Source organism: Dipodomys spectabilis, unplaced genomic scaffold, assembly GCF_019054845.1.
Source record: "Dipodomys spectabilis isolate Male_0828 unplaced genomic scaffold, ASM1905484v1 ptg000594l, whole genome shotgun sequence".
Taxonomy (NCBI): domain Eukaryota; kingdom Metazoa; phylum Chordata; class Mammalia; order Rodentia; family Heteromyidae; genus Dipodomys; species Dipodomys spectabilis.
The window spans coordinates 1,598,298-1,624,826 of NW_024871271.1; the positions used below are offsets into that span (position 1 = coordinate 1,598,298).

At 61.3% G+C, this 26,529-nt stretch overlaps 1 protein-coding gene across 1 annotated transcript; it reads right to left on the reverse strand.

Annotated features, from left to right (window-relative positions):
• Positions 1 to 1,384: 1,384 nt before the first annotated feature.
• Maea (macrophage erythroblast attacher, E3 ubiquitin ligase) lies at positions 1,385 to 24,010 on the reverse strand. Its single transcript, XM_042670971.1, has 9 exons — positions 23,896 to 24,010; positions 16,290 to 16,472; positions 14,355 to 14,558; positions 11,263 to 11,385; positions 9,610 to 9,686; positions 6,598 to 6,706; positions 5,313 to 5,446; positions 3,680 to 3,875; positions 1,385 to 2,329 (listed from the first exon to the last, which is right to left on the reverse strand). Exons 1-9 carry the CDS (start codon positions 23,962 to 23,964, stop codon positions 2,234 to 2,236), a joined length of 1,191 nt encoding a protein of 396 aa, XP_042526905.1. The 5' UTR covers positions 23,965 to 24,010; the 3' UTR covers positions 1,385 to 2,233.
• Positions 24,011 to 26,529: the final 2,519 nt, after the last annotated feature.

Genomic DNA, 26,529 nt, shown 5'->3' on the forward strand with positions numbered 1-26,529 from the left:
CTTGTGGCTTTTCCTGTGTATGTGGTACTGAGAAATCAAACCCAGGGCTTCATAACTACTCCTTGGTGCTGGTCCTGAGGCTTGAACTCAGGGCCTGGGCACTGAGCTTTTGCTCACTTGAGCCATGTCTCTACTACCACCTTTAAAAGGCAGTTTTAGTGGAGAAGAATCTCACAGACTTTTGGCTGGGCTGGCATCATTTGATCTCAGTCTCCTGGGTGGCTTACAGGCTTACAGACAAGATACAAATGCTTGTCGCAGGCTTACTCACAGTAGTTAAAGATGATCACGAATGATCTGCATATTCACCATGAAAAGAATGAACAATGCAGCCTACATAAACTTGAGCACAAAGAAAATGGGTGATATGGCCTGTGAAAATGTGGATTGCTTTTCTGGGTGCTCAGCAACCCAGGAAGGCTTGCAGGGACACAGAATCTTCCAGCCAGACGCAGACCTCAAGACCAGGTGCCCAGGATGGAGGGGTGTTAGGGGCAGGAGACCCCCATGCAGGGAGAAGCTGCAAGCTAGTTTGATGCAGCCTCTCCCATATCCAGCTTGGTTGTCCATCCTGGTGCTATGATGCAGACCGCTGCTGTGCAAGAACGAAGCCCTCTGCACGGCTGGCCAAGCGCTTAAGACCTGGCTGAGGAATGGTGGCTGTGGAACATGGACTAGGGAAAGGCCCGCGAGGGCGCTGTGGACCGTGGGTCCGCATGTGTGGCATGCTGGTGAGCACTTGTGTCGTGTGTCCAGAGGAGGCGGGGCCTGAGTGGGTGGCAGGAGGCAAGCCCCAGCTCGGGCTCCCTGGGGTTCTGGCACTGTGGGGAGCGCAGGCCTCGCTCTGCCGCCACTTGCTGGTTGCCATGACGGAGCTGTGGTGGGCTGAGTGCAGCGGTGTGCCCTGCACGGGCCATACGGAGACCCCGCAGCGGCACCCAGGCTGGCCTGCTGCGTGGAGAACCGGGGCGGACGCTGGGGAAGGATCGCGCGCCCTGTCCTGTCTGGCTGGCATGGAGGAAGGAAGTTGGGGCTGAAGAGCTGGGGAGCAGAAGAAAGCAGGACAGGGGGGTGGGTGCGGCCCCGTGACGCAGAGCCCCTGGGCACTGAAGATGGAGGTAACAGCAGCTGCCGTCAGAATCCCAGGCCCACGGGAGTCCTGGTGACTTCAGGCTGGAGCCGCTGATGCCCGCATCTCCCAGGGGCCGCTGGGGTCAGTGCTGCCGGGGGGGGGGGGGGCCCTGGTGGCTAGGCAGCCGTGGCTGCCAGCTGTGCTGAGCCCCCTGGCTACAGGGAAAACGCAGGCCCCAGACAGGTGCCTCCCTGCCCACCTTTTGAGAGAGGACAGGGAAGACCCAGGTGTTAGAAACGCCTCACACTGAAATGAGAAATAGAAAGCTATTTTATTAACACGCTTTACATTTACAGTTTATTAGCTAATCAACATCAACATCAACATGCAAAAATAAGCGCTAGGTACAAACCGCTACACTATGTTGTGTGTGAACTGCAATGGTTCATTTGTTTGAAAACCCATCGGTTCTTTTCCGGCTGAACTATCCGTTTCTGTGATGAGTAGCATTTAGACGTTATGGTTACAGAGCCACGGGCAAGGCCTCTGCAGAAACTTGGCCCAGTGGATCTCCATGTGAATACATTCTCCAAGGAAGTAAGGCGGGTGTAGATGACATACACGTGGACACAACCCCAAGCCCACAGCCCGCCTTGTAGGCGGAGCCCTGGGGAAGAAGCCCGGGGTGGCGCCCGTGTTCTGGCAGCGGCTCCAGAGGGAAGTCAGGAAAGGCCTCAGGCTGCAGTCACTGCAGTCCACGGGTGCAGCCGGCATCTTCCTGGGGCTGTGGCCAACACAAATCCGTTCCTCAAGCTTCCCACATCTGGTCACTAGCAAAAAGAGGAAACTGAGAAACACAAGTAATTGACTCCTACTTTTGAGAGGTTCTGAGCTTCTCCCAGTGTTTGGGTCGGGCTGTAGAGAAAGTTTCCTCTGAGAAGTGCAAGAACTTTGCAGTCACATTACAAAACCCTACAGATCAAAATGCTGCCCTCAGGTACAGACTTAGTAACTCTCACTTCCTCTTCCTAAGAGTGTGTGTTGTTCCTCACTGATCTTTGGTCGCAAGAAACAGAAACACCGGGGCGGGCAGGGGTTGGGAGGGAGGAAGGCAGGCCCCAGCCCCGCAGCCTGGCCCGGCGAGCCTCGGCGACACGGGGCCTACATGATGTACACTTTCTCCGCCTGTGAGAAGTGGAAGACTTCTTTGGTTCTTGGGCAAACAACTTTATCATCTTGACGGATAGAAAGGAGAGACTGAAAAACAAGACCGGTAGAGAAAGCTGAAGATGTGCGACATACCTGAGGGGCTCCGTAACAGACACCACACACACCCAACTGTTGGAAAGAAGCCTTCGTATTCGAGTCACACCTGTCAAAGAGCCCTGGGGCTGCTCCACTGTCCCCCCGCCCCCCCCCCCCCGCCAGCCCCCCTGCCTCCCCCCCTCCCCCCCCCCGCCAGCCCCACTGCCTCCCCCCCTCCCCCCCCCCGCCAGCCCCACTGCCTCCCCCCCTCCCCCCCACCAGCCCCCCTGCCTCCCCCCCCCGCCAGCCCCCCTGCCAGCCCCCCTGCCTCCCCCTCCCCCCCCGCCAGCCCCACTGCCTCCCCCCCTCCCCCCCCGCCAGCCCCCCTGCCTCCCCCCACCCCCCCGCCAGCCCCACTGCCTCCCCCCCTGCCAGCCCCACTGCCTCCCCCTCCCCCCCGCCAGCCCCCCTGCCTCCCCCCTCCCCCCCCGCCAGCCCCCCTGCCTCCCCCCTCCCCCCCGCCAGCCCCCCTTCCCCCCTCCCCCCCGCCAGCCCCCCTGCCTCCCCCCCTCCCCCCCGCCAGCCCCCCTGCCTCCCCCCCTCCCCCCCCCGCCAGCCCCCCTGCCTCCCCCCACCCCCCGCCAGCCCCACTGCCTCCCCCCCCCGCCAGCCCCACTGCCTCCCCCTCCCCCCCCCGCCAGCCCCCCTGCCTCCCCCCCCCCGCCAGCCCCCCTGCCTCCCCCCCGCCAGCCCCCCTGCCTCCCCCCCCGCCAGCCCCCCTGCCTCCCCCCCCCGCCAGCCCCCTGCCTCCCCCTCACCCCCCCCCGCCAGCCCCCCTGCCTCCCCCCACCCCCCCGCCAGCCCCCCTGCCTCCCCCCTCCCCCCCGCCAGCCCCCCTGCCTCCCCCCCTCCCCCGCCAGCCCCCCTGCCTCCCCCCCCCCCGCCAGCCCCACTGCCTCCCCCCCGCCAGCCCCCCTGCCTCCCCCCCCCCGCCAGCCCCACTGCCTCCCCCCCGCCAGCCCCCCTGCCTCCCCCCACCCCCCCCGCCAGCCCCACTGCCTCCCCCCTCCCCCCCCACCAGCCCCCCTGCCTCCCCCCTCCCCCCCTCCCCCGCCCCTGCCAGCCGCCTCCCCCCGCCTCCCCCACCCCACCCCTGCCAGCCCCCCCTCAGCCCCTCACATTGTAGCCGTAGACGTAGCCATTGGGCAGCATCATGCCCCACCCCCACCAGCTCCCTCCCCCCGCCTCCCCCACCTCCCCCGCCCCTGCCAGCCCCCCACCCCCGCCAGCCCCCCACCCCCACCAGCCCCCTCCCCCCGCCTCCCCTACCCCACCCCTGCCAGCCCCCCCTCAGCCCCTCACATTGTAGCCGTAGACGTAGCCATTGGGCAGCATCATGGGCGGGTTGTTCTCGTTCATCACGTCGCCGGAGATCTTGCACACCAGGCGGGAGTTGGCGCAGTGGGCCATGGGCAGCGGCTGGGCCAGCTTGTTCAGGGAGCGGCTGCACACCGGGCAGTCGGGGCTCTTGGAGCTGCCATCCTCCTTGTAGCACTGACTGTACACGAGGTTAAGGAAGGCTGGGATGGGGTCAAGGGGCACAGCAGGCATGCTGCAGCCACGCGCTAGCACTCCAAGTGAAGGCAATGCTTATTCCACAGCCGACAGCCTCAGCGGGCCCGGCTGCCGCCCTCAGGGCCACGCCAGCACGCTGCAGGAGCCTCTGCACCATTCCCAGGACAGGGGAGCTCCTCAGATGTCTGGGGGAGCTGTGGACGGCAGCATGCACAGACCTCCTCTCATCAGAGTGGAGTCCTAAGCCTCCGCTCAGCTCAGCATACAACACAATGGGAAACCACTGCCCAGAGGCGTTGCCTGGCACACCAAGAGACCATCACCACAGGAGGACAGCCCTGCCATAGGAGCAGGGGTGAGGCTCACAGGACAGCCCTGTCATAGGAGCAGGGGTGAGGCTCACAGGACAGCCCTGTCATAGGAGCAGGGGTGAGGCTCACAGGACAGCCCTGCCATAGGAGCAGGGGTGAGGCTCACAGGACAGCCCTGTCATAGGAGCAGGGGTGAGGCTCACAGGACAGCTCTGCCATAGGAGCAGGGGTGAGGCTCACAGGACGGCTCTGTCATAGGAGCAGGGGTGAGGCTCACAGGATGGCCCTGTCATAGGAGCAGGGGTGAGGCTCACAGGATGGCCCTGTCATAGGAGCAGGGGTGAGGGTCACAGGACAGCTCTGCCATAGGAGCAGGGGTGAGGGTCACAGGACAGCTCTGCCATAGGAGCAGGGGTGAGGCTCACAGGACAGCTCTGTCATAGGAGCAGGGGTGAGGCTCACAGGACAGCCCTGTCATAGGAGCAGGGGTGAGGCTCACAGGACAGGTCTGTCATAGGAGCAGGGGTGAGGGTCACAGGACAGCTCTGTCATAGGAGCAGGGGTGAGGCTCACAGGACAGCTCTGCCATAGGAGCAGGGGTGAGGCTCACAGGACAGCTCTGTCATAGGAGCAGGGGTGAGGCTCACAGGACAGCCCTGTCATAGGAGCAGGGGTGAGGCTCACAGGACAGCTCTGCCATAGGAGCAGGGGTGAGGCTCACAGGACAGCCCTGTCATAGGAGCAGGGGTGAGGCTCACAGGACAGCCCTGTCATAGGAGCAGGGGTGAGGCTCACAGGATGGGCAGCCACTATAGCCAGAATGGGGTCAGTTACTCAGGAACTAGGCAGCTGCTGCACTCAGGGCCAGGGTCGAGCCATTTACACACAGGATGAGCAGTCACCTCAAGGAGGGCCTGGGTGCAGGGTTCTGTGAGGGAGGCTGGGCCCTGGCGGGAGATGAGAAGGGAAGGACGCTGCTGCAGCACACCTGTGTGCGGGACACCACAGACAAAGCCTACAGCGTGGGCTGCTGGGTAGGACCCTTCCACACCCTTCTAGAGGCCACGCTGCTAGCTAGCGGGACGGAGTGGGCGCCGTGCGGAGGATACGGAGTCTTTATGGCGGAGAGGCCGGCCTGCAGCGTGAGCGTGAACACTGAGCTGTTCCCCAGCTGGTGGAGCCGGTAGTTGTCATAGCGGAACTGCTGGATCAGCACCCGCCAGCGTGCCGGGTCGAGGAGGTCCTGGAAGAGACAGAAGGGCTGCTAGGCAGCTCTGGAGGCCCGGTGTCACGGCGCGGCCTCCGGGGCTGAACTCTGGAACCATGCCCCCGCCTGGAAGTCCTCTGAAGGAGGGTGTGGGTGGGTGAGCTGTGGCCGGGCACCAGGAGGCGGGGGGCACTCAAGAGAGGCAACTGGCCGGGCAGAGGCCCAACTTCGGCCCTAGCCCAGAGGGGATGGTGTCCCCTGAGGGTCCTAGCTCCGAGGAGACGGTGTGCCCCAGAGAGGCGGCTGCCGGGGCCTCTGGCCAGGCTCTGCGCGCTCTCCTCAGCCTCAAGGGAGAGGCCTCCCTTGCCTCCTCCAGGTGAAAGCTCTGCCTCCCGAGCCACACTCGGCAAACCTGCAGGCCCTGTCGGGAGCTCTGGCCAGCAAGGGCCCCGCTCTGCTCTGAACTAAAACTGCCTCAGACATGCAGCCTGACCTCCAGCCGCCATGCTGGTGCACGGGTGAACGTGCCTGACACAGGCCCGCATGGGCAGGGGCTCTCCAACACCGTGAACCCCTTCAGGGGTCAGAGGGGATCTATCCTGTGATGGAGCATCTCCCCTGCGAGCCGCATCTCCTCCTGACCAGGGAGACGCTGATGGAAGGTGTGGCACCCGGGAGACTCAGCGCCTGCGTCCGAGCTGCCCCGGGCAGCGGCCTCGGGGAGGCAGTGGGGTTGCACACTGGACTCTGGTGAGCCACGTGCAGGACCTGTCCTCCCGAGACCTAGCCCCTTGCCAGGGAGCCCGATGCCATGGAGAAAACTGGAATGGCGACCAAAGACTACTGCTAATACCACCCATCTGAACCCTGATGCCAGAGCTCCAGCATCACAGAGGAAGCAGGGCCACCCGTGAAGGTGGCACAGGAGCCGGGCGCCGGTGGGCACGCCTGTCAGCCCAGCTACTCAGGAGGCTGAGATCTGAGGATCGCAGTTCAAAGCCAGCCCAGGCAGGAAAGTCCATGAGATTCTTTATCTCCAATAAACCACTAGAAATCCGGAAGTGGCGCTGTGGCTCAAGTGGCAGAGAGCTAGCCTTAGAGCTGAAGAGCTGAGGACAGCGCCCGGGCCCAGAGTTCAGGCCCCACGACCGACAGAAAAAAAAAGAGTGCTGCCGTCCCGCAGTTACCTTGTATGGGGAGATGTGGGTGTCCGGGGGAAAGGCCAGCATGCCCATGACCTGGCGAACCTCCTCCAGCTGGCTCCCCTCGGCCTGACTGAAGTGTTTCCTTGCGTGTCTAAAAAAACAACATTTTGGCCACTTAGTCTGGCTCCAGCACTCAGGACCCCTGCGTCCACCTCAAGCGGCCGCCCCCCGTGGTTCCATACTGCACGCGCAGAGCAACTCACTCCCCGGCAGCCACGCAGACTCAGCCCTGTGTGGGCCCGCAGGCCATGCCGTGGTCGGCTCCTGAACAGACGGGCACGGCGGGGGCACAGGTGCTCTGCTTAAATGGCTTGGTGGACACTGTACCACTTTGTCCCACGGGGGTCTCAGGCCACGGCAGGGCCGCCCGACCTCCATCCACAGATATGTCCTCTGAACTTGGGGCCCCAAAGGCCAGAAGCGCCCCCGAGCCCCCACAGAGGCCAGCAATGCCCCAAGTCCCCTCGCGAGCCAGCAACATGCTGGGACAGAAACAAGGAAGTATGAGGCCAGGAAGGTCCCAGGTGCCCACCAAGCAGCCTGAGGTGGGCCAGGCCCCCGGGCTCCACTCCAGGAGGCAGGGAGGAGAAGGCTAAAGGTCATCGGAGACGTGCCCGCAGGGGTGCACACGCATCCACCTGACAGGACCGCCACCAGTTCCAAGACAGCCCAGCCCCTGACACAGTGAGGCCGACCCTTCCTTAGCAGTGTGCGGAGAGCCGGGGCTCCAGCCCGGGCCACCCCCGGAGGCAGAACAGCCTACAAGTGAGGTCACTGAGCTGCATGCCCAGGAAGGGCCCTGAGGGCGCGGCCAGTGCTCTTCCCCTGCTTCCTGGCGCAGCCCCGCTGCAGGCCTGAAACACCACCACCAGTTCACCAGGGTCTAAGCCTCTGGTGCGGTCAGCCAGACGAAACTCTTCTTCCTTTTTTTTTTTTTTTGGGGGGGGGGGGGGGAACGGGGGTCGGTTCTGGGGCTTGAACTCTGGGCCTGGGCGCGGGTCCCTCAGCTCTTCAGCTCAAGGCGAGCGCTCTACCACTTGAGCCACAGTGCCACTTCCAGTTTTCTGGTGGTTTATTGGAGATACACCTTTCCTGCCCAGGCTGGCTTTGAACCTCCTCGATCCTCAGTCTCGGCCTCCTGAGTAGCTAAGATGACAGGCGTGAGCCACTGGCGCCTGGCTTCCTTCTTCCTTTAAGTCGTTTGCTTCAGGTGTTTGTCATCGCAATGAAAACTAACATGACATATAACAATGCTGTTTCCTTTACAATATAAATACAAATTTAACAACACCCAGAAAGGCTAGGCACAGTAGCTCATGTATGTAATCTCAGGTACTCAGGACTGAGATTCGAGACTAGCCTTGGGAAAAATAGACCCCTCTCAACCAACAGTTGGGCAGACTGGCCTGCCTTTCATCCCAGATCCCAGCTATGTACAGTGTAATTAGGAGAACTGATGTCCAGACTGGCCCGGGCATAAATGCAGGACTCTGTCCCTGGCTCCAGCAGCAGAGCACCTACTCAGCAAGTAGGAAGCCTGAGTTCAAACCACAACAACAGCAGGAAAACTAAATCCCTAAATCTCACCTGGCCAGGCCAAGGTGCGCCACGTCCCAGCCCTGAGCCAGGCACTGGCTTCTGATTCATTCAGTTAAAAATGTGGAGCTGGACAGGATGGCACATGCCTGTCATGCCAGCTAGCCAAGAGACAAGAGGCTGAGAGGATCCTGGCGTGAGAACAGACCAGGCACAAAGTCAAGTGAGAAGTCAGTCTCAGCAGACAGGCATGGCGTGTAGGAGGTGCATGTCCGAGAATCGTGGTCTGAGGTTAGTCCCTCCCAGACCTGAGACTGTGTAAAAATAAAAGCAAAGAAGGCTGGGGGAATGGGGGCATGCTCAAGAGGAAGGTGAGGTCCTGAGTTCAAACTTCCGTGGCTCCGAAGTTTTGTTTCTAAATTATGAAAAAGGCTGGCGGCCTGAGCCTGTGCTCCAGCTGCTCAGCGGCGGAGGGGGGAGGGGCTCCCGGAGCTCCAGGCCAGTCTGGGGCAACAGTAAGACCCCAGATGTGGGTTTGGGGCACCAGCAGATGGTAGCGATACCTCGCACGCTCAATTCCAGCCCCACAACAGATGAAACACACACACACACACACACACACACACACACACGACCCATGAATCACTCGGCCCGCCTGTGTTTTCAGGTACAGCGGTTGTGTGAGGCCCTGGCACCTGACCAGGCACGTGTGTGCATCCCATATGCAGATGGACCCCCCCCCCCCCCCCGCCCCGCCAAGCACAAGTGAACGAGGCAGGGTGAAACCATCAGACTCCTGCCGGGACCCCCTCAGCACGGCCCAGAACCCTGCCGCCTCAGCATGCACTCAGGCAGCAGCGGCACCTGCCCGTGACCCAGGCCACGTCCACCCACAGGCCCACTTCTGCTCCCTCCGGTGCCCTGGGCAGAGGTCTTGGCGACACAGGGCCAGAAGCGCCGTGGGGGCCCGGCCAAGTCAACGGTCCCTGCGGAAGGCGTGCACCCTAAGGAAGCTGAGCAGGCAGGACAGCCGGCCTCTGCCCGCAGGCCCAACTATGCCGAGCGAGAAGCCAAACAGGCTGCAGAAGCCCAAAGGAGCTCGCAGAATGCTGGGTGCTCCTCTTGGCACCTAGCTGGTCACCGTGGAAAGCCCCCAGAACTGAGAACCAACCCATCAGCCCGCCTGCTGCAGGCGGCCAATGGAGCCTTCACACGCAGGTAGACGGGGCCCAGAGCCTTGCTCATGCTTTACTGCTGGCTCCCCTCATAGCCACCGGGGTGGGGGTTCCTGCGCTGCCTCCACACAGGAAGGGGGCCACAACCCCTGGCTCGGACACAAGACACAGCCTGCACCAGACAGCCCCAGCACCTAGCCACAGGATGAGGCCCCAGGAGGGGCGGGCATGCTCAGAAGGCCCCGTCTCCCCCGGAGGGGCAGGGCAGGTGGCGCGCTCCTACCTCACAGCATCTAGGCGCTTGTTCTGCCGGACGAGCTCAATGAACTCCTGGATCCTGAGGCTGAACTCCAGGCAGCTCTGAAGGCAGAGATGAGAGGAGGCTTAAGAGAGCCTCACGTGTCGGTGACAGCAGATCCCCACCGAAGATCCCCAGGGCTGTAGCAAAGCCACAGATCCCACCCGTCCCTTCCCAGCAGGACCAGCACGGGCCTCAGCTGGTGAGCTGGCCCCTGAAGCCAGGTGGCCAGCGTGGCAAGGGTAACGAGACCACAGAGTCTGGGGTCCTGCTGATATTCTGCGAGGAGCTCGGCCCAGGGGACCCGGAGGGCTGACGGGGTCACAGGAAGGACCTTGTACAAGGCACTACCAGAAAAGCAGAGGACGGGGTGCCGCCAGCCCATGGGGTCACGGGCGAGGAGATCCACAACGTGCAAGGGCAGAGGACCTTCGGAGTCTCCGGCCACCGCCCAGATTCTCCTCAACAGGTTTCTTCCCACCACACCGCCAGGCCTTGGCCTCGGTGCACTGCCAGTCCACCCTGTGAGGGAGCCAGAGCTACCTATGCCAGGACCTGCTCTGAGAGATCTGGGCGCCCTGCTGGCCCCTGGTGGAAGGAGAGTGGTGACCGGGGGCTGGTGGGGCTGGACAGTGGCACCGCCGGACAAACGCCAGGGAGTCCCAGGCAGAAGGAGGGAGCCCGGGAGCCCGGGTGGGCGGTGCCAGGAGCAGAAGAGCAGCCAGGGGGAGGCGAGGCTGCCGGCCTGGCCTGGAAGCCCAAGGCGGCCAGCCCACGCGGCGCTGGCGCGGCTTACGAGGGGCTTTCGTGGAGGGCGGTGCGCTCAGGGCTGGGCAGGTGGCAAGAGGTGTGGCAGAGGCTCCTTCTATGGCGGGGAGGCCCTGGGGGACAGCTGTGTGGGCTCTGTCAGAGGCACAGGCCTTGGGAGGTCTTGGGAGGGCGTGGAAGGCTCAGGGCAACACAGCCTCACGGAGGCCTGGGGCTGGCACCAAAACCCACAGCACCCAATGTGGGCTGGGTGAGGCCAGCAACTTCACATGGAAAGCTTCCGAACACCCCGGGCACAGCTGCTGGGCAGGAGCCTGACACACCAGAGACATCCTGCCAAGGAGGAGCCTGACACACAGGAGACACCCTGCCAGAGAGGAGCCTGACACACAGGAGACACTCTGCCAGACAGGAGCCTGACACACCAGAGACACCCTACTACCAGGCAAGAACTTTACACACACCTCCTCAGCCAGCTCCTAAGGACCTGTCTCCACCTGACCAGCCCGCCCGCCCGGAACTACCCCGCGGCACACAGGACACCCCTTACAGTGGCTCTGACTGCAGGGGAGCAGGCTGGTCTCGCACGCTCCCGCTCCTCCTCGTATGCCGCCCCTCACCCCTGCTCCCAGGCTGAACAAGTGAGAGGCAGAGCTCCCGGCCTGAGCCAAGCCTGGGTAGCGCCCCGACTCCAGTGCAGGATGGTGCCCTGAGCGGCTGAGCACACCGAACAATGTGGACCAGAGTGGACGGCCCTCAGCTCCCATCAAATGAGAACCAGCAAAAACTGGGGGGGGTGGGGGTGGGGTCCTGCCCAGCCCCTTGGGTTCACCCACAGTCCCCCCCAAGCTGAGCCGGGAGACCCCATACCTTCATCTTCCGGAGCCGGGACTTGTTGTCATGGCACCAGGCTAGGCACGTGGCTGTCTCCCGCCGCTCCAAGGACTCCTCCACCTCCTTGGCCGTCAGAAACATCTCGATGTTCACCAGGTCCTTGGGAAAGGCGTGGCTCAGGTCACAGCATGCTTGGCTCAGGGACCCCACTTTTCCATATGGGCCAGTCCTGGGGCTTGAGCTCGGAGCCTCGGCACTGTCCCTGGGCTCTTGGGCTCAAGGCGAGCGCGCTACCACTTGAACCGAGCTCCATTCCTGGCTATCTGGTGGTTAACTGGAGATAAGAGTCTCACAGACACTCCTGCTTGGGCTGGCTTTGAACTGAGACTCAGGTCTCTGCCTTCTCGGTAGCTCAGGCTTACAGTGTGAGCCACCACTGGCGTCGGGCTCCCAAGAGGGCAACTGGTCTCCACGCCCGCCCTGGTCACGGGGCCCAGGGGCCCTCAAAAAGCACAGGCATGTCCACAGCATGCACTCACAGGGACCCCTGGGGGCCACATCTGTGGGGCCGTCTGAATGGGTTGAGACCGACGAGCCCCCAGCAAGGTACAAATCCAGCCAGTCCTCAGAATGAGCTACAGCCTTCAGACCCCAGCCCAGGACACAGCCTCCCTCTGGCACGGGAGGCCTTGGTGGAGGACCGCACCCTCTGTGGCAGGGGCTCCAGCACTAGCAAGGTGGACAGACACTGGCACTATGACTGGCCAGCAGAACCCCAAGGCTAGACCTCAGCAGAGGCCAGCAGGTGGAGTGTAGTCTAGGAGAGCCCTGGCTGTGAGCCAAGAGTCCTGCCCAGCAGGGGGGAGGCCATGATGGTGGCCGGGGCCACCCTCTCCACACACTAACGGAACAGGCTCTATCTGTGCCCAAGAGAACCCCATCTGCTCAGGGAGTACTGGGGTGCCTGGCCAAGCGTGACAGGGCAGGTGAGGGACCCCTGAGTGTCCCGATGGAGCCGGAGGCCTGGCAGCCCTGTTCCACTTGGTCCCTGCTCTGAAAGCCATGATGTTTTGGGGGGTGCGGGGCCCTCTGTACTTTGGAGGGGGCCCGTGAGTGAAGGGTCCCGCAAGCAAGAGAACCTAACGCAAGGAGACACGAGAGCACCGTGAGGGGAGGAGGGAAGGGGGGGCTACCGCAACCAGGGGAGCTCAAAGCGTCCCACGAGTCCTGGAGGAGGGTGCACAGGGGCCCGGCTCTGCTGGCCTCAACGGCTCCTCCTGGGGCCCCCAGCACACCTCCACCTGGGTGCTGCACACACACAAGGCCAGGGAGCCACCTTCCGGTGGCCAGAAGCAGCAGCCCCTCCCCCCAGCCAAGGCCGGGGGCATCAGAACTCAGGTGAGCACAGCGCTAGGAACAAGTACTAAGTACAAGGAAGCACAATAAAAGCCAGACTCCTGCTTTGCCTATTTCAGCACAAACCAACAACTTACAAGAGAACTTGAGAGTGAGCGAGAGAGCAAGAGGGAGTCAATAAGTCAGTACCAGACTCTCCAAGTGACCGAGCGCAGGGAGGTGCTGAGTGTCAGCCACCGGAGCCATTTCTACTCACTGGTCAGAGTTGAGAGCAGCCAGCTCTCCCCTGCTACTGGCTCAGGGCTAAGGGTCAAGAATACTGACCATGGGGCTGGGGGTTTAGCCCAGCGGAAGGGTGCCCGCCTGGCACGCGCAAGGCCCTGGGTTCGGTCCTCAGCCCTGAAAAAAAGAAAAAGAAAAAGAAAAAAAAGAAAAAAGAATACTGACCTTGCTGGGCACTGGTGACACACGCCTATAATCCTAGCTACTAGGGAGGCCGAGAGCTCAGGATCATGGTTCAAAGCCAGCCCAGGCAAGAAAGTCTGTGAAACTATTTCCAGTGAATCACAAAAAAAAGCTGGAAGTGGAGCTATCACTCATGTGGTAAAGCAGCTCTGAGACAATGCCCAGGCCCTGAGATCAAGCCCCAGTACAAGGGAAAAAAAAAAAAAAAGGTTGTCTTTCATAGGTCTTCCGGGTACCACAAAAGGCTGTCAGGCCAGGTCAGCCTGAGTAAGACCCATCCTACTCCCCAAGTGTTCAGGCCTCACTGGGCCCTGACAGCCCCACAACCTGACCCCAGGCCAGAGAAGGAAGGCAGGAAGAAGGGAGGGTGGCGGGCCGGTGGGGTGGAGGCAGGGGTGTAAACACAGAAGCCCTGAGGCTGCTACTGGGGGCTGGTGGACCTGGGACCTACGGCTCTGCAGCCACGAGGAATAAACTAAGCAAGAATGTGAGGACCTTCATTCAAACCCTGCTAACCACATCGAAAACAAAAATCCAAGGGCTAAAAGTCCTGCTACTGAGAATGTTCCAGATTCATTCCAGTTTATCCTAGTGGTTTCGATTTTCTTGTCATTTTTTGCATAACCTGTGTTCTTTTTAAGCTCAGCTACCCAAGTGTTTCTATTTTATTTTTTTTAAGAAAACTGCTAAGCCAGGCACTGATGGCTCACACCCATAATCCTAGCCATTCAGGAGGCTGAGATCTGAGGATCAAAGTTTCAAGCCAGCCCAAGCAGGAAAGTCCTTGAAATTTTTATCTCCAACCAACTGCCAAAGAGCCAGAAGTAGAGCTGTATGTAGTTCAAGTGGTAGAGTGCTAGCCTTGAGCACAAAAACTCAGGGACAGTGGCCAGACCCTGAGTTCAAGTCCCAGGATGAGTACCAAAAAAGGAGCCCCACAGATGGATGTCGCCTTCTCTACTAGAACACACGTGTTAGGAAAGCCAGACTCCCAGGACACTCGCCCGAGATGGACGCACAGCCAGCACTGGGAGGAGCAGCTGCGCGGCGGAGAGAGGAGACCCAGGCCTCCCACACACGCCCTAAGTACAGCAGCACACTGCCCTGCTGAGGCTGGGAGGGGCCAACTGGGCCTTGAAGGCTGCTGGCCGGCCTCGGCGCGTGCGCGCACGCACGCACACACAGACACAGACACACACACACACACACACACACACGGGGCACACACACTGGGCCTGGCCTGGCTGGCCTCCAGGGACCCCTTGCTGCCCACAGGGCAGGGAGGCGGGGGTGGCCGGCCGGCCCACCTCGACGCCGCTCTGGCGCGCCAGCCTCACAGCCGTGTTGTAGTAGCCGCAGCGCAGCAAGTGCTCCACCATCATGCGGTCCATGCGCTTCCTCTTCCACACGCTGGCCGCAGCCGGCTGGTCACTGCTGTGCTCCTTCAGATGCTCGATCCGGCGCTTGCAGAGCTTGGCGCTCTCGTCCTCAGCCTGGATGGACTCTACTGCCTAGGCCACAGCAGAGAGCACACACAGTGAGCGCACACACACACACACACACACCAGCGCCATGCCCAGCTCGGGGAGGCCTGGGGGGGGGGGGGGGGGGGGCTATGAACGAACGTCACTGCACCGGGCTCCACCTCCGTCCCCGGGACAAGTCTGTGCTTGATGCAGATGTGACTGGCAGAGCAGCTAAGGTACCAACTCTGGACGCTGTGCACGCACCCCCCCAAGCCTGCCACTGCTTACATGTCTATCTACTTTCAGTTGTGTTATTTTTACTTTATACAGTCTGATCTTATGTTGCCAAGTACTTTTTTAAACTTTGAAATCTGCTACTTTTTTCCTGAACTGTTCATCATTACAAAGTAACTTTTTCATTTTTTATAAATTTTTCCTAAAGGTAGTTTTGTTCAAACAGTAACAGAAACGGTCTGGACCTACATCATCCAATATACTACCCGTAATCCAGGAACTATCAAGAGCCAAGAGGACCCGTGTCACCAAGTCTCGCATGATGAAGGCGTGACTTCTGAATGCCCTGCAGCCTGCTGGGTCCTGGGCAGCTTAGAGCGAGGCCCAGCTGGCTGGCTTTCCTCCGGGTCTGTGGCTCCAAGTCAGCAAATGGGCCTCCCTCCGAGAGCAGTCTTCTCCCGGCCTCTGCTTCAGAGGATGGGGTCTCTCTCCACCTCTGCCATCCAACGCCCTCTAGTAGGGGCTCGGTCACAGCCATGCCGTCTCTGAGCCTCTGGGTCTGAAACGCTCCCCAGAAACCCTGCTGCTTTGGATCTCCATCCTCCTCTGACTATGCTTCCTTCTAATGATCTCTTCCTACCCACATTCAGCTCAATTCCCTACTCAACTTTGTCACAGTGTCAACGATAACTGCTACAAGTTTTTCATTCAATGAAAAACCTAAATACACACGTTTTTGCCAACCAGGTCCCCCTCCCGGCCCATCTATATGCTGGTGTTAGGGTTTGAACTCAGGGCCTCACGCTCATCCAGTACTCTATCACTTAAGCCAGGCCTCGGCAGGTTATTGTGGTTTTTTCTTTCTTCACATGCTGTCTCTTTTTAAACCTTACCTATCTTTTTACACATTCTGTTCCCTACAGAGGCTTTCGCTCTTTTAGCACTCTCTGGATTCTGCGGAAGCTGATGGCTACGGCCAGGCCTCTGCCGGTTGTCAGGCCCTATTCTCCTCCGGGCTGCCTTTGCCTTTGTGCTGGACTCTTGTCCTAAAGTCACTCCCGGCCATGCGGGTTGAGATCAAAGGCTCCTCCCCACAGGGGACTGCACCCACTCAGCCAGGGCCAGCCAGGGCCAGTGCTCTCCAGCATCCAGGTTCTCCGCAGAGAGCTGTGGAGCTTGGTCAGCACCCATACCTGTGTGCCAGCCTGCTGGAGAGATGTGGAAGGGAGTGACAGGTTGTCCCAGGACTTGTCACCTTTCTGAGGCCTGTCTTCAACTTGGAATGCTGACTTTTTCTGCCTCTTGAGCTCTCTCATGAAACTGTCTTACCCAACTTTTTAAAGAGAATGTTATTTCACAATAGTGACCAGATCATTTCAAGAGCCCCTAGTCTACCAGGATGGGGACAAGAGGTCCAGCTGCAAATCTGAGGTGACTTCTAAACCTCTGCGTGCCTTGGCTCTCCACTGCCCCATTCTCCAGGAGAGGCTGTCTGGCATTGCTTTATCCCTCTCCACCTTGGGGCCGGGAAGCAGCACCAACCTTCCTCTTGAGGACACTGAGCTTCTCCACCACCCCATCCAGGAGGCTGACCACAGAATCCACGGCTGGGCAGCTGCTCAGAGTCTTCTCCAGTTCTGCCACCACCATCGTAACGTGACTTGTCTCTCGGTCGATGTTCTTCTGAGCGGCTCGGAAGCGTTTGTTCAGCGTCTCGTAAGGCACCTAAGTGGGAAAGGACACGTGGGATCACAGCCAGGAGAATGAGTGCTCAGGCCTTGGTCACACAGCCATGGCAGCAACATCTCCCAGAGTCTGGATCCAAACCCAGAGCCTGGTAAGAGGACATCTAGGCCGAGGAGGAGCAGGGGAGGAAGAGAGGGAGACAGAGGCAGAGACACACGACGCTCCCACCGCCTCAGATCCGCAGACAGCACAGTCCCACGCCTTCTAAAGGAACTGTAAGTACACACCAACAACATAATCCCCAAGTTCATCTAGAAAAATAAACAGTGAAGGGCATGAACAAATACTCTGCGCCAGTGAGAAGCTGGCTATTCAGACAGAGCGGGGCGGGTCCCGGAAGACAGGCCCACATGCAGTCCACATGCACTGTCTCCTCCAGAGCAGGGCTACTTCACTCCAACTGCAAAAAGACACATCAATCCTAGTTCCTATACAGAATCTGAAAATAGGGAATAAAAAAAGAATCTTGAAGACTGGCCATTCTTCCAGAGAACTGTGGCTACAATATCTTTCTTCTTCCTGGCTCCCTTACTCTGACCACAAGAGACAACACGTGTCCAGCACAGCACAGGCCTCCAATCCAATGAGACACACAATGCACACAGACTCCACACGTCCAGCACAGCACAGGCCTCCAATCCAATGAGACACACAATGCACACAGACTCCACACGTCCAGCACAGCACAGGCCTCCAATCCAATGAGACACCGTCCAGCACAGCACAGGCCTCCAATCCAATGAGACACACAATGCACACAGACTCCACACGTCCAGCACAGCACAGGCCTCCAATCCAATGAGACACCGTCCAGCACAGCACAGGCCTCCAATCCAATGAGACACACAATGCACACAGACTCCACACGTCCAGCACAGCACAGGCCTCCAATCCAATGAGACACACAATGCACACAGAGTCCTCACATCCGACACAGCACAGGCCTCCAATCCAATGAGACACACAATGCACACAGACTCCACACGTCCAGCACAGCACAGGCCTCCAATCCAATGAGACACACAATGCACACAGAGTCCTCACATCCGACACAGCACACACCCATCTCTAGTCCAATGATACACACAATGCAAAGACTTCCTGTGTACAGCATGACACCCACCTCCATTCTGATGCACACACAGGATGAACACAGACTTCCTGTGTTCAACACAGCATTCCAACGGATACACTGAATGAACACAGACATCCTGTGTCCAATATGGCACCTGGTTCCATGCTGATGGACACACAGAATAAACACACAAGCTCCAAGTATCCAGCATGGCAGCTGCCTACGTTGCAATGCGTACACGGAATGCATATAATTCAGCCTTGAAATAGGAAACAGTATAAACGAATCTTGAGAACGTCACACTAAGATGAGCCAACCACTACGCAACAAATGCTGCATGATTGTATTTACACAGGACATCTCATATAGAATGGGAAGATTTCACTTTTACAAGGTAAAAATCTCCAGAGGCCTAATGCACCACAAGGTACACAGTTAACAACACATACTGTGCCCTTAAAATTATCTATTGTATTTTTATGACAATACAAAATTCCTGGCCATTGACAAAATACGGCAATAGTTCCCAAGTTCCTGACTTTGATGTACTGCAGCTGGGCATGGTAGTATATACCACGCATGGTGTCACATTCTTGGATTCCTAGCTACTTGGGAGGCTGACACAGGAGGATCACAAATTCCAGGCCAGCCTGAGCTGTAGAGAAATGCGCTGGAGGGTCATGCCTGTAATCCTAGCTAGTCAGAAAGCTGGTACGTACCTGAGGATTGTGGTCCAAAGCTAGCTGAGGCAGACACATTCAATAGACTCTTAATCTCCAATTAACCAACAAAAAGCAAGGAGTGGAGCTGTAGTTTAAGTGGTAGAGCACCAGCTGAGAACCCAGGGCAAGGCCCTAAGTTCCAACCCCAGTACTTGTACCTGCGCACGCGCGTGCGCACACACACACACAAGCCAACCAAAACATGTTTTAGTATATTTAGTGCTATATCCCAAATACTCACACTTGAAGACAGTTATGTATTTTTCCTTGGTACTAAACTTTCATAATGCAGAGTACTAGCACATGTGACCCAAATGTCCCCCCCCCCCCCACTGACTCACAGCTGTACGGATGTCCTGAGGTCCTCCACGGAGCCTGGGGCTCCCGTGTTATCACAGGCAGGGACAGCCGATGGCATCTCTCCAGAGTCACACCCTCTGGATCTACCCCGAAAACAAGTGTACTCACCCAACACCCACAGGTCCTGGCTAGCACTACCCTGGCGTTCTCCAACAGTCAGACCACATCTTACCAAAAAGTTGCCAATACAAGCCGGGCGCCAGTGGCTCAGCCTGTCATCCTAGCTACTCAGGAGGCTGAGATCTGAGGATCAGTTCAAAGCCAGCCCAGGCAGGGAAGTCCACAAGACTCTTATCTCCAATAAACCACTAGAAAACCCAAAGTGGTGCTGTGGCTCAAGTGGTAGAGCGCTCACCTTGAGCTGAAGAGCTGAGGGACAGCGCCCAGGCCCAGAGTTCAAGCTCTACAACCAACCAACAGCAACAACAACAAAAAGTTGCCAATACAGTAAGCCCACTTGATTGCAGACTTATTACACCTGGTTTGGCTAAGCATAGTAAACAAATCAATGAAATTTCAAAAGCAAACGTTTTCAATTTCCATGAGTGATTACACAGCTCAGTTGTTTAATCACTGACTGATGCTTCCCTTCTAATTCTGTGAAACTCTGATGGCCCAGATGCAAATGGTGACTGGAACACACTGAGGTCAGGTGCCCAAGGCTCACACCTACTCAGGAGGCTGAGATGAGTTCACCGTTCAAAGCCAGCCCAGGCAAGAAAGCCTGTGAGACTCTTACCTCCAATTAACCACCAGAAAACTGGAAATGGAACTGTGGCTCAAAGAGATAGTGCACTAGCCTGGGCAAAATAATTCAGAGGTGCCAAGTTCAAGCCTCATGACTAACAACAACAACAACGTAATGTGCTTTATTTGAGTGATAAAGAAAAAACTTTAGATTTGTAAAAGGCAGCACATCTTTATTAGCGGCCACCGTAGAGCACTCTTGGTTTTCCTCAATCTAGCATCCTGCTAGCACCAGGGATGTACCACTGCATGCCATCATACCAAAAACAAACCAAAGAAAAAGGACTAGGGTGTGGCTCAGGGGTGTTGTGTGAAAGTTCAGCGTCCGCTACAGTGCCAGCACAAGCTTGTAATCCTAGCACTCAGGAGGCTGGAGGGAGGAGGACTGTGAACTCAAGACCAGCCACCCTGGACTACAGAAGTAAGACCTATTCTAAATAGTAACAATAAGAGGAGGAATGTTCACCTTTTATGCCAGGCACCCTACAGAGATAAACCAGAATGTCCTGGGTTCTGGGTCTGGATCGGCATTGTAGATAGAGGGTCTTTTAGAGGCACTAGATCCATGCAGTCACCAACACAGCCTGGGTGCCCTCATATCTGAGTGGGGTGAGCAGCAGCAGGTGCCATGACGACCCTCAGCTGCAATCTGGGGCAGAATGCAGGACGGGTGGCAGGGATGGTGGGTAAAGGACCAGGATTGTGGGCTATAGGAGAAGATTAGTCACACCCAGACAGCGGTGCCTAGCATGGAAGGCTCTTTGGAACGCAGCAAGTGGACAACAGGGAGCCCTCAAGTTTTATGGAATTTTTAACCAGATAGTGGGGGAATTCCTGGCCAGGCTCCAGGAGAGGATGAAGGTAAGCCTGGGCGAGGAGGGACAGAGGGGGCCTCGCAGCCACAAGGGTCAGGCCCCCGTTTCTGGGCTATGCAGACTCCCATCTGATTTTGGTGGCGATAGAGAAGGTTGACAAGATATTAGCTTACCTCAGCTAGCTTATGGGGGAAAAAAAGTAGAAACATTCACAGGAAAATCTCTGCAGAATTTGAAGAAAAAATTACTTTTCTAGCATTAAGATAAAGCTTTTTCAAGGAACAATTCAAAATTCAAACAAGGATTTCCATTTTAAGGTGACAGACTAAGCAGTCCAGCTTCTACTTGCTCCAAAGGACCACACTCATCTCGACACTAGACAGCCTTCGGCGTTGGACCCTAGCAGCAGGCAGTGGACAGCCCAAAAACAAGTCTTAGCACTTACATAGTGACTTTGTCCTCAGGGGACGTCTGGCCTTGTAAAGACATTCTGAGGACCAAGCATGGGTTCTGGCGCTGTGGGCAGAGAGGGTGCTGAACACCCTGCTGTGCACAGCTCGACAACCCGGGATGTGCAGCCCCAAGGAGGCCAGCAGCCAAGTCTGGGCTAGCCCACCACCGGGACAGAGCTGTAAATGCAGAGGAGGGCCTTGTCTGCTGCTGGCAACACACACAGCTCCAGAAAAACGAGAAGGAAAAGTGCCTACCAAGCACCAGCTCTGCATTGGTCCCAAGACCCAAAAGGAAACATCTCAGGTCCACTGCTTGAACCCACCTTGGGTTACCCAACCACCTTGGGTTACCCAACCTGCACGGCTGCGGACCTAAGTGGCAGGAAAACATTTTAACTCCTGTGGGATTAAGCTTCAATGGGATGGTGCCAGTTCCCACCCCCTGCAGGACGGCCTTCCACTGGACAGTCACAGCCCCCCCCCCATTCTCTCTGCACACCTGCGTGCGCTGTGTGCCCCACACTACTGTGCCAGGCTCGTGCCTCCTCATGAATGTTAACCGCTCTGGAGCTATCAATTCTGCTGACATTCTGCTTAATTCTTTATAAACAAGGGGTTCTAAATCAGGGATTATTACTTTTCCAGTAAAGCCTCCCTATTATCTGCCAGGAGTAATTCCTGAAAACTTCCTGGGGGAAAAAAATCCTTAATTCAGCAGTGGTACACTGGCAACAGAACAGAGCAACTATTATTTAGATGGGATCAAAAGGACCTGGAAGGAAAGTGCTTCTACTTCCTCTAGAAAGTACCATCTCTACTTGTAAAAATTATATTCTAATAACATGTCTTAAAAAAACTTTAAAAAACAGCAAGCTTGCGTGAAGTGACACCACTACCCTTACTGTACAGACGCACACATCTACACAGTCATTTTAGTCAGACTAGGTCACAGGAGACATTGCCAGCCGGGGAGACACTCCTGCCTGGGGCCCTGTGTTCGCCAGTCAGACTGAAGATGATGCGGTGCTGCAGGCTGGTCGGTAAACTTCCTTCAACAGCCTGGAGGTTCTGTCCCCAGCACCTCAGAGATGCTCTGAGCTGGCCGCAGGCCTTCATTCACCAATGCATGGAGCTTTATGTAAGTCAAGCACAAGCCAAGTGTGGAATCACACACCCAAGAATCAGGGCCCGGGAGGCAGAAAGTGTCCATATGAGGACCTGCCTCCAATGGGGGGTGCCAGCCGTGCCCCCCTTGGTCAAATGAAGGGTGGGGTAGCACTGTGACGCACACAGCTGCTCGTCCACTCGAGGGGGGCCAGGGCAGCAGGCGTCAGCAGGTCACGCTGGGGATCTTCCAGGCAGTGTGTGATCACCGTTCCACCCGGGAGACAGACACAGGTGCTGGGGGACGGAGGCTGCAACGCGCCGGCGCTGGACGCTCTCAGCGCCACCGGGACGGGCCGTGTCACCGCGTGCTCGGGGCACAGAAGAGCGACCGGACCCGGAAGAACCCGGGATGGCGAGCGCGGTCACCGCGGGCCCGCTCCCCAGCGGCGGGGGCCCGGCCGGCCTTCCGCGGGGAGGACGGCGGCCCTGCCCGGCGCGGACCGCGACCGCGACCGCGACGTCCAGCCGGGCATCCGCGTCGGCCGGGGCGGGCGGGCGGCTACGGCCGCACCGGGTCTCCGGAGCCGGGCCTCCTCCCCTAGGAACACCGGGCGTCGAACTCGCCACGCCCCATGCCAACTTCCGGCCGCCGCGCCCCCGACTCCCCGGGCTCCGCGGACCCCCGCCCCCGGCCCCGCCGCCCCCGACCCCTGAACCCGCCGCCCCCGGCCCCGCGGACCCCCCGGCCCCGCCGCCCCCCGGCCCCGCCGCCCCCGGCCCCGCCGCCCCCCGGCCCCGCCGCCCCCGGCCCCGCCGCCCCCGGCCCCGCCGCCCCCGCCGCCCCCGGCCCCGCCGCCCCCCGGCCCCGCCGCCCCCCGGCCCCGCCGCCCCCGGCCCCGCCGCCCCCCGGCCCCGCCGCCCCCGGCCCCGCCGCCCCCCCGGCCCCGCCGCCCCCGGCCCCGCCGCCCCCGCGGACCCCCGGCCCCGCCGCCCCCCGGCCCCGCCGCCCCCCGGCCCCGCGGACGCCCCGGCCCCGCCGCCCCCGGCCCCGCCGCCCCCGGCCCCGCGGACCCCCGGCCCCCCGACCCCGCCGCCCCCCGGCCCCCGGCCCCGCCGCCCCCCGGCCCCGCCGCCCCCCGGCCCCGCGGCCCCCCGGCCCCGCCGCCCCCGGCCCCCGACCCCGCCGCCCCCGACCCCCGACCCCGCCGCCCCCCGGCCCCCGACCCCCCCGCCCCCGACCCCCGACCCCGCCGCCCCCCGGCCCCCCCGCCCCCGCCCCCCGACCCCGCCGCCCCCGACCCCGCCGCCCCCCGACCCCCGACCCCGCCGCCCCCCGGCCCCCGGCCCCCCCGCCCCCGACCCCCAACCCCGCCGCCCCCCGGCCCCCGACCCCGCCGCCCCCCGACCCCCGACCCCGCCGCCCAGCCCCGCGGACCCCCGGCCCCCGCCCCCGCCGCCCGGCCCCGCGGACCCCCCGCCCCCGACCCCGCCGCCCCCCGGCCCCGCCGCCCCCACCGGCCCCCCGGCCCCGCAGACCCCGCCGCCCCCCGGCCCCGCCGCCCCCACCGGCCCCTCGGCCCCCGGCCCCGCGGACCCCGTCGCCCCCGGCCCCGACGCCCCGCGGCCCTGCCGCCCCCGGCCCCGCCGCCCGGCCCCGCCGGCTCCCGCCCCGGCTCCCCAGCCCCGGCCCCGACGCCCCCGGCCCCGCCGCCCGGCCCCGCCGGCTCCCCAGCCCCGGCCCCGCGGCCCCCCGGCCCCGCGGCCCCCCGCCCGGCCCCGCCGCCCCCGGCCCCGCCGGCTCCCGCCCCGGCTCCCCAGCCCCGGCCCCGACGCCCCCCGCCCGGCCCCGCCGCCCGGCCCCGCCGGCTCCCGCCCCGGCCCCGCGGCCCCCCGCCCGGCCCCGCCGCCCCCGGCCCCGCCGCCCGGCCCCGCCGGCTCCCGCCCCGGCCCCGCCGCCCCCGGCCCCGCCGCCCGGCCCCGCCGGCTCCCGCCCCGGCTCCCCCAGCCGCGGGCCCGCACCCGGGGCCCCGCCCCCGCGCCCGAGGGCCGCCCGCCCCCTCCGCCCGCAGCGCCTCCGCGGCCCCCGGAAGGCGCGGCGAGAGCCAGGCCGGCCGCGGCGCGCACCTTCAGGGTCGGGTACTCCTGAACCTTCAGGGTCATGGACAGCTGGGCCGCTGACTCCTGCACCGCCATCTTGGGCCGGCCGAGCGGAGAAGGCCGGCGCGCGGCACGCCGGGTAGAGACGCAATGCGTGAGTGGGCGTGGCCGCGCGCCTCCGCCAATCGCGAAGGCCCACCCTCCGCCGGCGGAAGAGGGCGCGGACCAATCACCGCGGCCTGCCGGGGTCGACCCCCGGCAGACCGCGCGGGACCCGCATCCCGCCCCGGCCCCGCATCCCGCCCCGGCCCCGCATCCCGCCCCGGCCCGGTCCGCGGGCCCGGCCCCGCCCTGCCTGCGCGGCCCCGCTGTCCCGCACTGCTCTGCCGTCGCCCGGGGGCGGCCCACGCCGACTCCGGGGCGTCGGTCCGGCGCGCGGACCGCACAGCCGTCCGTCCCGAAGCCGGCCGGGTGCGGGGCTGCGACGAACACGGAGACAGCTTCCGCCGACTCAACCGCTCCGACGTCCTGGGGTCTCAGAACCCGTCGTCCGGCGGGCAGGGACCGTGCGGGGCTGGAGGGCCAAGAGCCGGTGTGCGCGGGACGGACCCGGTTACTGTGGACGGACCCGGTGTGCGCGGGACGGACCCGGTTACTGTGGAGGGACCCGGTGTGCGCGCGAGGGACTCGGTGTGCGCGCGGGACGGACCCGGTGTGCGCGGGACGGACCCGGTGTGCACGCGAGGGACCCGGTGTGCGCGCGGGACGGACCCGGTGTGCACGCGAGGGACCCGGTGTGCGCGCGGGACGGACCCGGTGTGCGCGCGGGACGGACCCGGTGTGCGCGCGGGACGGACCCGGTGTGCGCGGGACGGACCCGGTGTGCGCGCGAGGGACCCGGTGTGCGCGCGAGGGACCCGGTGTGCGCAGGACGGACCCGGTGTGCGCGCGGGACGGACCCGGTGTGCGCGCGAGGGACCCGGTGTGCGCGCGAGGGACCCGGTGTGCGCAGGACGGACCCGGTGTGCGCGCGGGACGGACCCGGTGTGCGCGAGGGACGGACCCGGTGTGCGCGCGGGACGGACCCGGTGTGCACGCGAGGGACCCGGTGTGCGCGCGGGACGGACCCAGTGTGCGCGGGACGGACCCGGTGTGCGCGGGACGGACCCGGTGTGCGCGCGGGACGGACCCGGTGTGCGCGCGAGGGACCCGGTGTGCGCAGGACGGACCCGGTGTGCGCGCGAGGGACCCGGTGTGCGCGCGAGGGACCCGGTGTGGAGGGACCCGGTGTGCGCGCGAGGGACCCGGTGTGCGCAGGACGGACCTGGTGTGCACGCGAGGGACCCGGTGTGCGCGCGAGGGACCCGGTGTGCACGCGAGGGACCCGGTGTGCGCGGGACGGACCCGGTGTGCACTGGACGGGACCCGTGTGGAAAGGACCTTGTGCACAGTCAGGGGGGACTTGTGGCTTCATGGAGCATCTGAGCTGGTGTTCCAAGCTGACTGACCAGAGGTTGAAGGTAAGACCCTGCCCTCACTGGCACCCCTAGGACACTGGATCATTCTTCCATCTTACAACTGGTCTTGGTGGGCACAGAGGGTCGTTCAGGAGTTGGCAGCCAGCTGTCCGGGGCCCTGGACATGCAGGAGCACCTGACCAGTCAGTGTCCAGCTTTACTGTGCAGAGTGACATCCTCATTCTCATGTGGCCATCCGCCTGCTTCCTGTCCATGTCACAACCGTGTTCAGTCATTTTGCAGTATCTAATGGACCACTTTCACCTTACAGACTTTGCTCTCATAACACAACTCGATTCTGACTTGGGAGGGCTGAGTGCCCAGCTCACGTGGTAGAGTCAGTCCCTCCCTGGCACACCTGAGGCTCTGGGTTCACTCCGTGCGCTCACTGCAAAACTAACCCAGTGAGGACACAGATTTTATCCCCATGGCAGAGCGAAGGTGCCTGGTGCCAGGGGGTTGGGATGCTCCCCATGAGTGGGCAGCAGGAGGAGGGACTTCCCAAGCCCTTCGTCCCAGGCTTGCTTGTTGTTTCGGGGTAGAAATGCGCTGGATTTGGTCCTCTGGAGTCAGTTGTAGTTGCTGTGACAAAAGACCTGAGGGGCAAAAATTGTAAGAAGGTATTACTGTGGCTCACAGTTTGAGGTCCCCTCTCCATTGCTAGACGGATCACACCTGGTGGAGGAAGGAACGTGCGTGGTTCACCTCAGGACAAGGCACTGGGGAGCAGATAAACCCATCAAGACCACACAGCTAGTGACCTACTTCCTCCAGGGAAGTCCTGCCTCCTAGTAGCCATTCATTACAAACTCAGGTAGAGCTCATGATCCAATAATCTCTTTTTTAGGCTGGGAAGGTGGCTCAGTGGTAGAGAGCTTGCCTTCCATGCATGAGGCCCTGGGTTCGATTCCTGAGCACCACATAAACAGAAAAGGCTGGAGGTGGCACTGTGGCTCAAGTGGCAGAATGCTAGCCTTGAGCTGAAGAGCTGAGGGACAGTGCCCGGCCCCAGAGTTCTAGCCCCATAACTGACCAAAACAACAAAAACCCAATAGCCTCTGGTGGTGCCAGCATCTGGGACCCAAACCTGTAGCCCTGAGCCTTTCAGACACTTCCTGTCCAGATCACCACAGCTTCTTGCCAG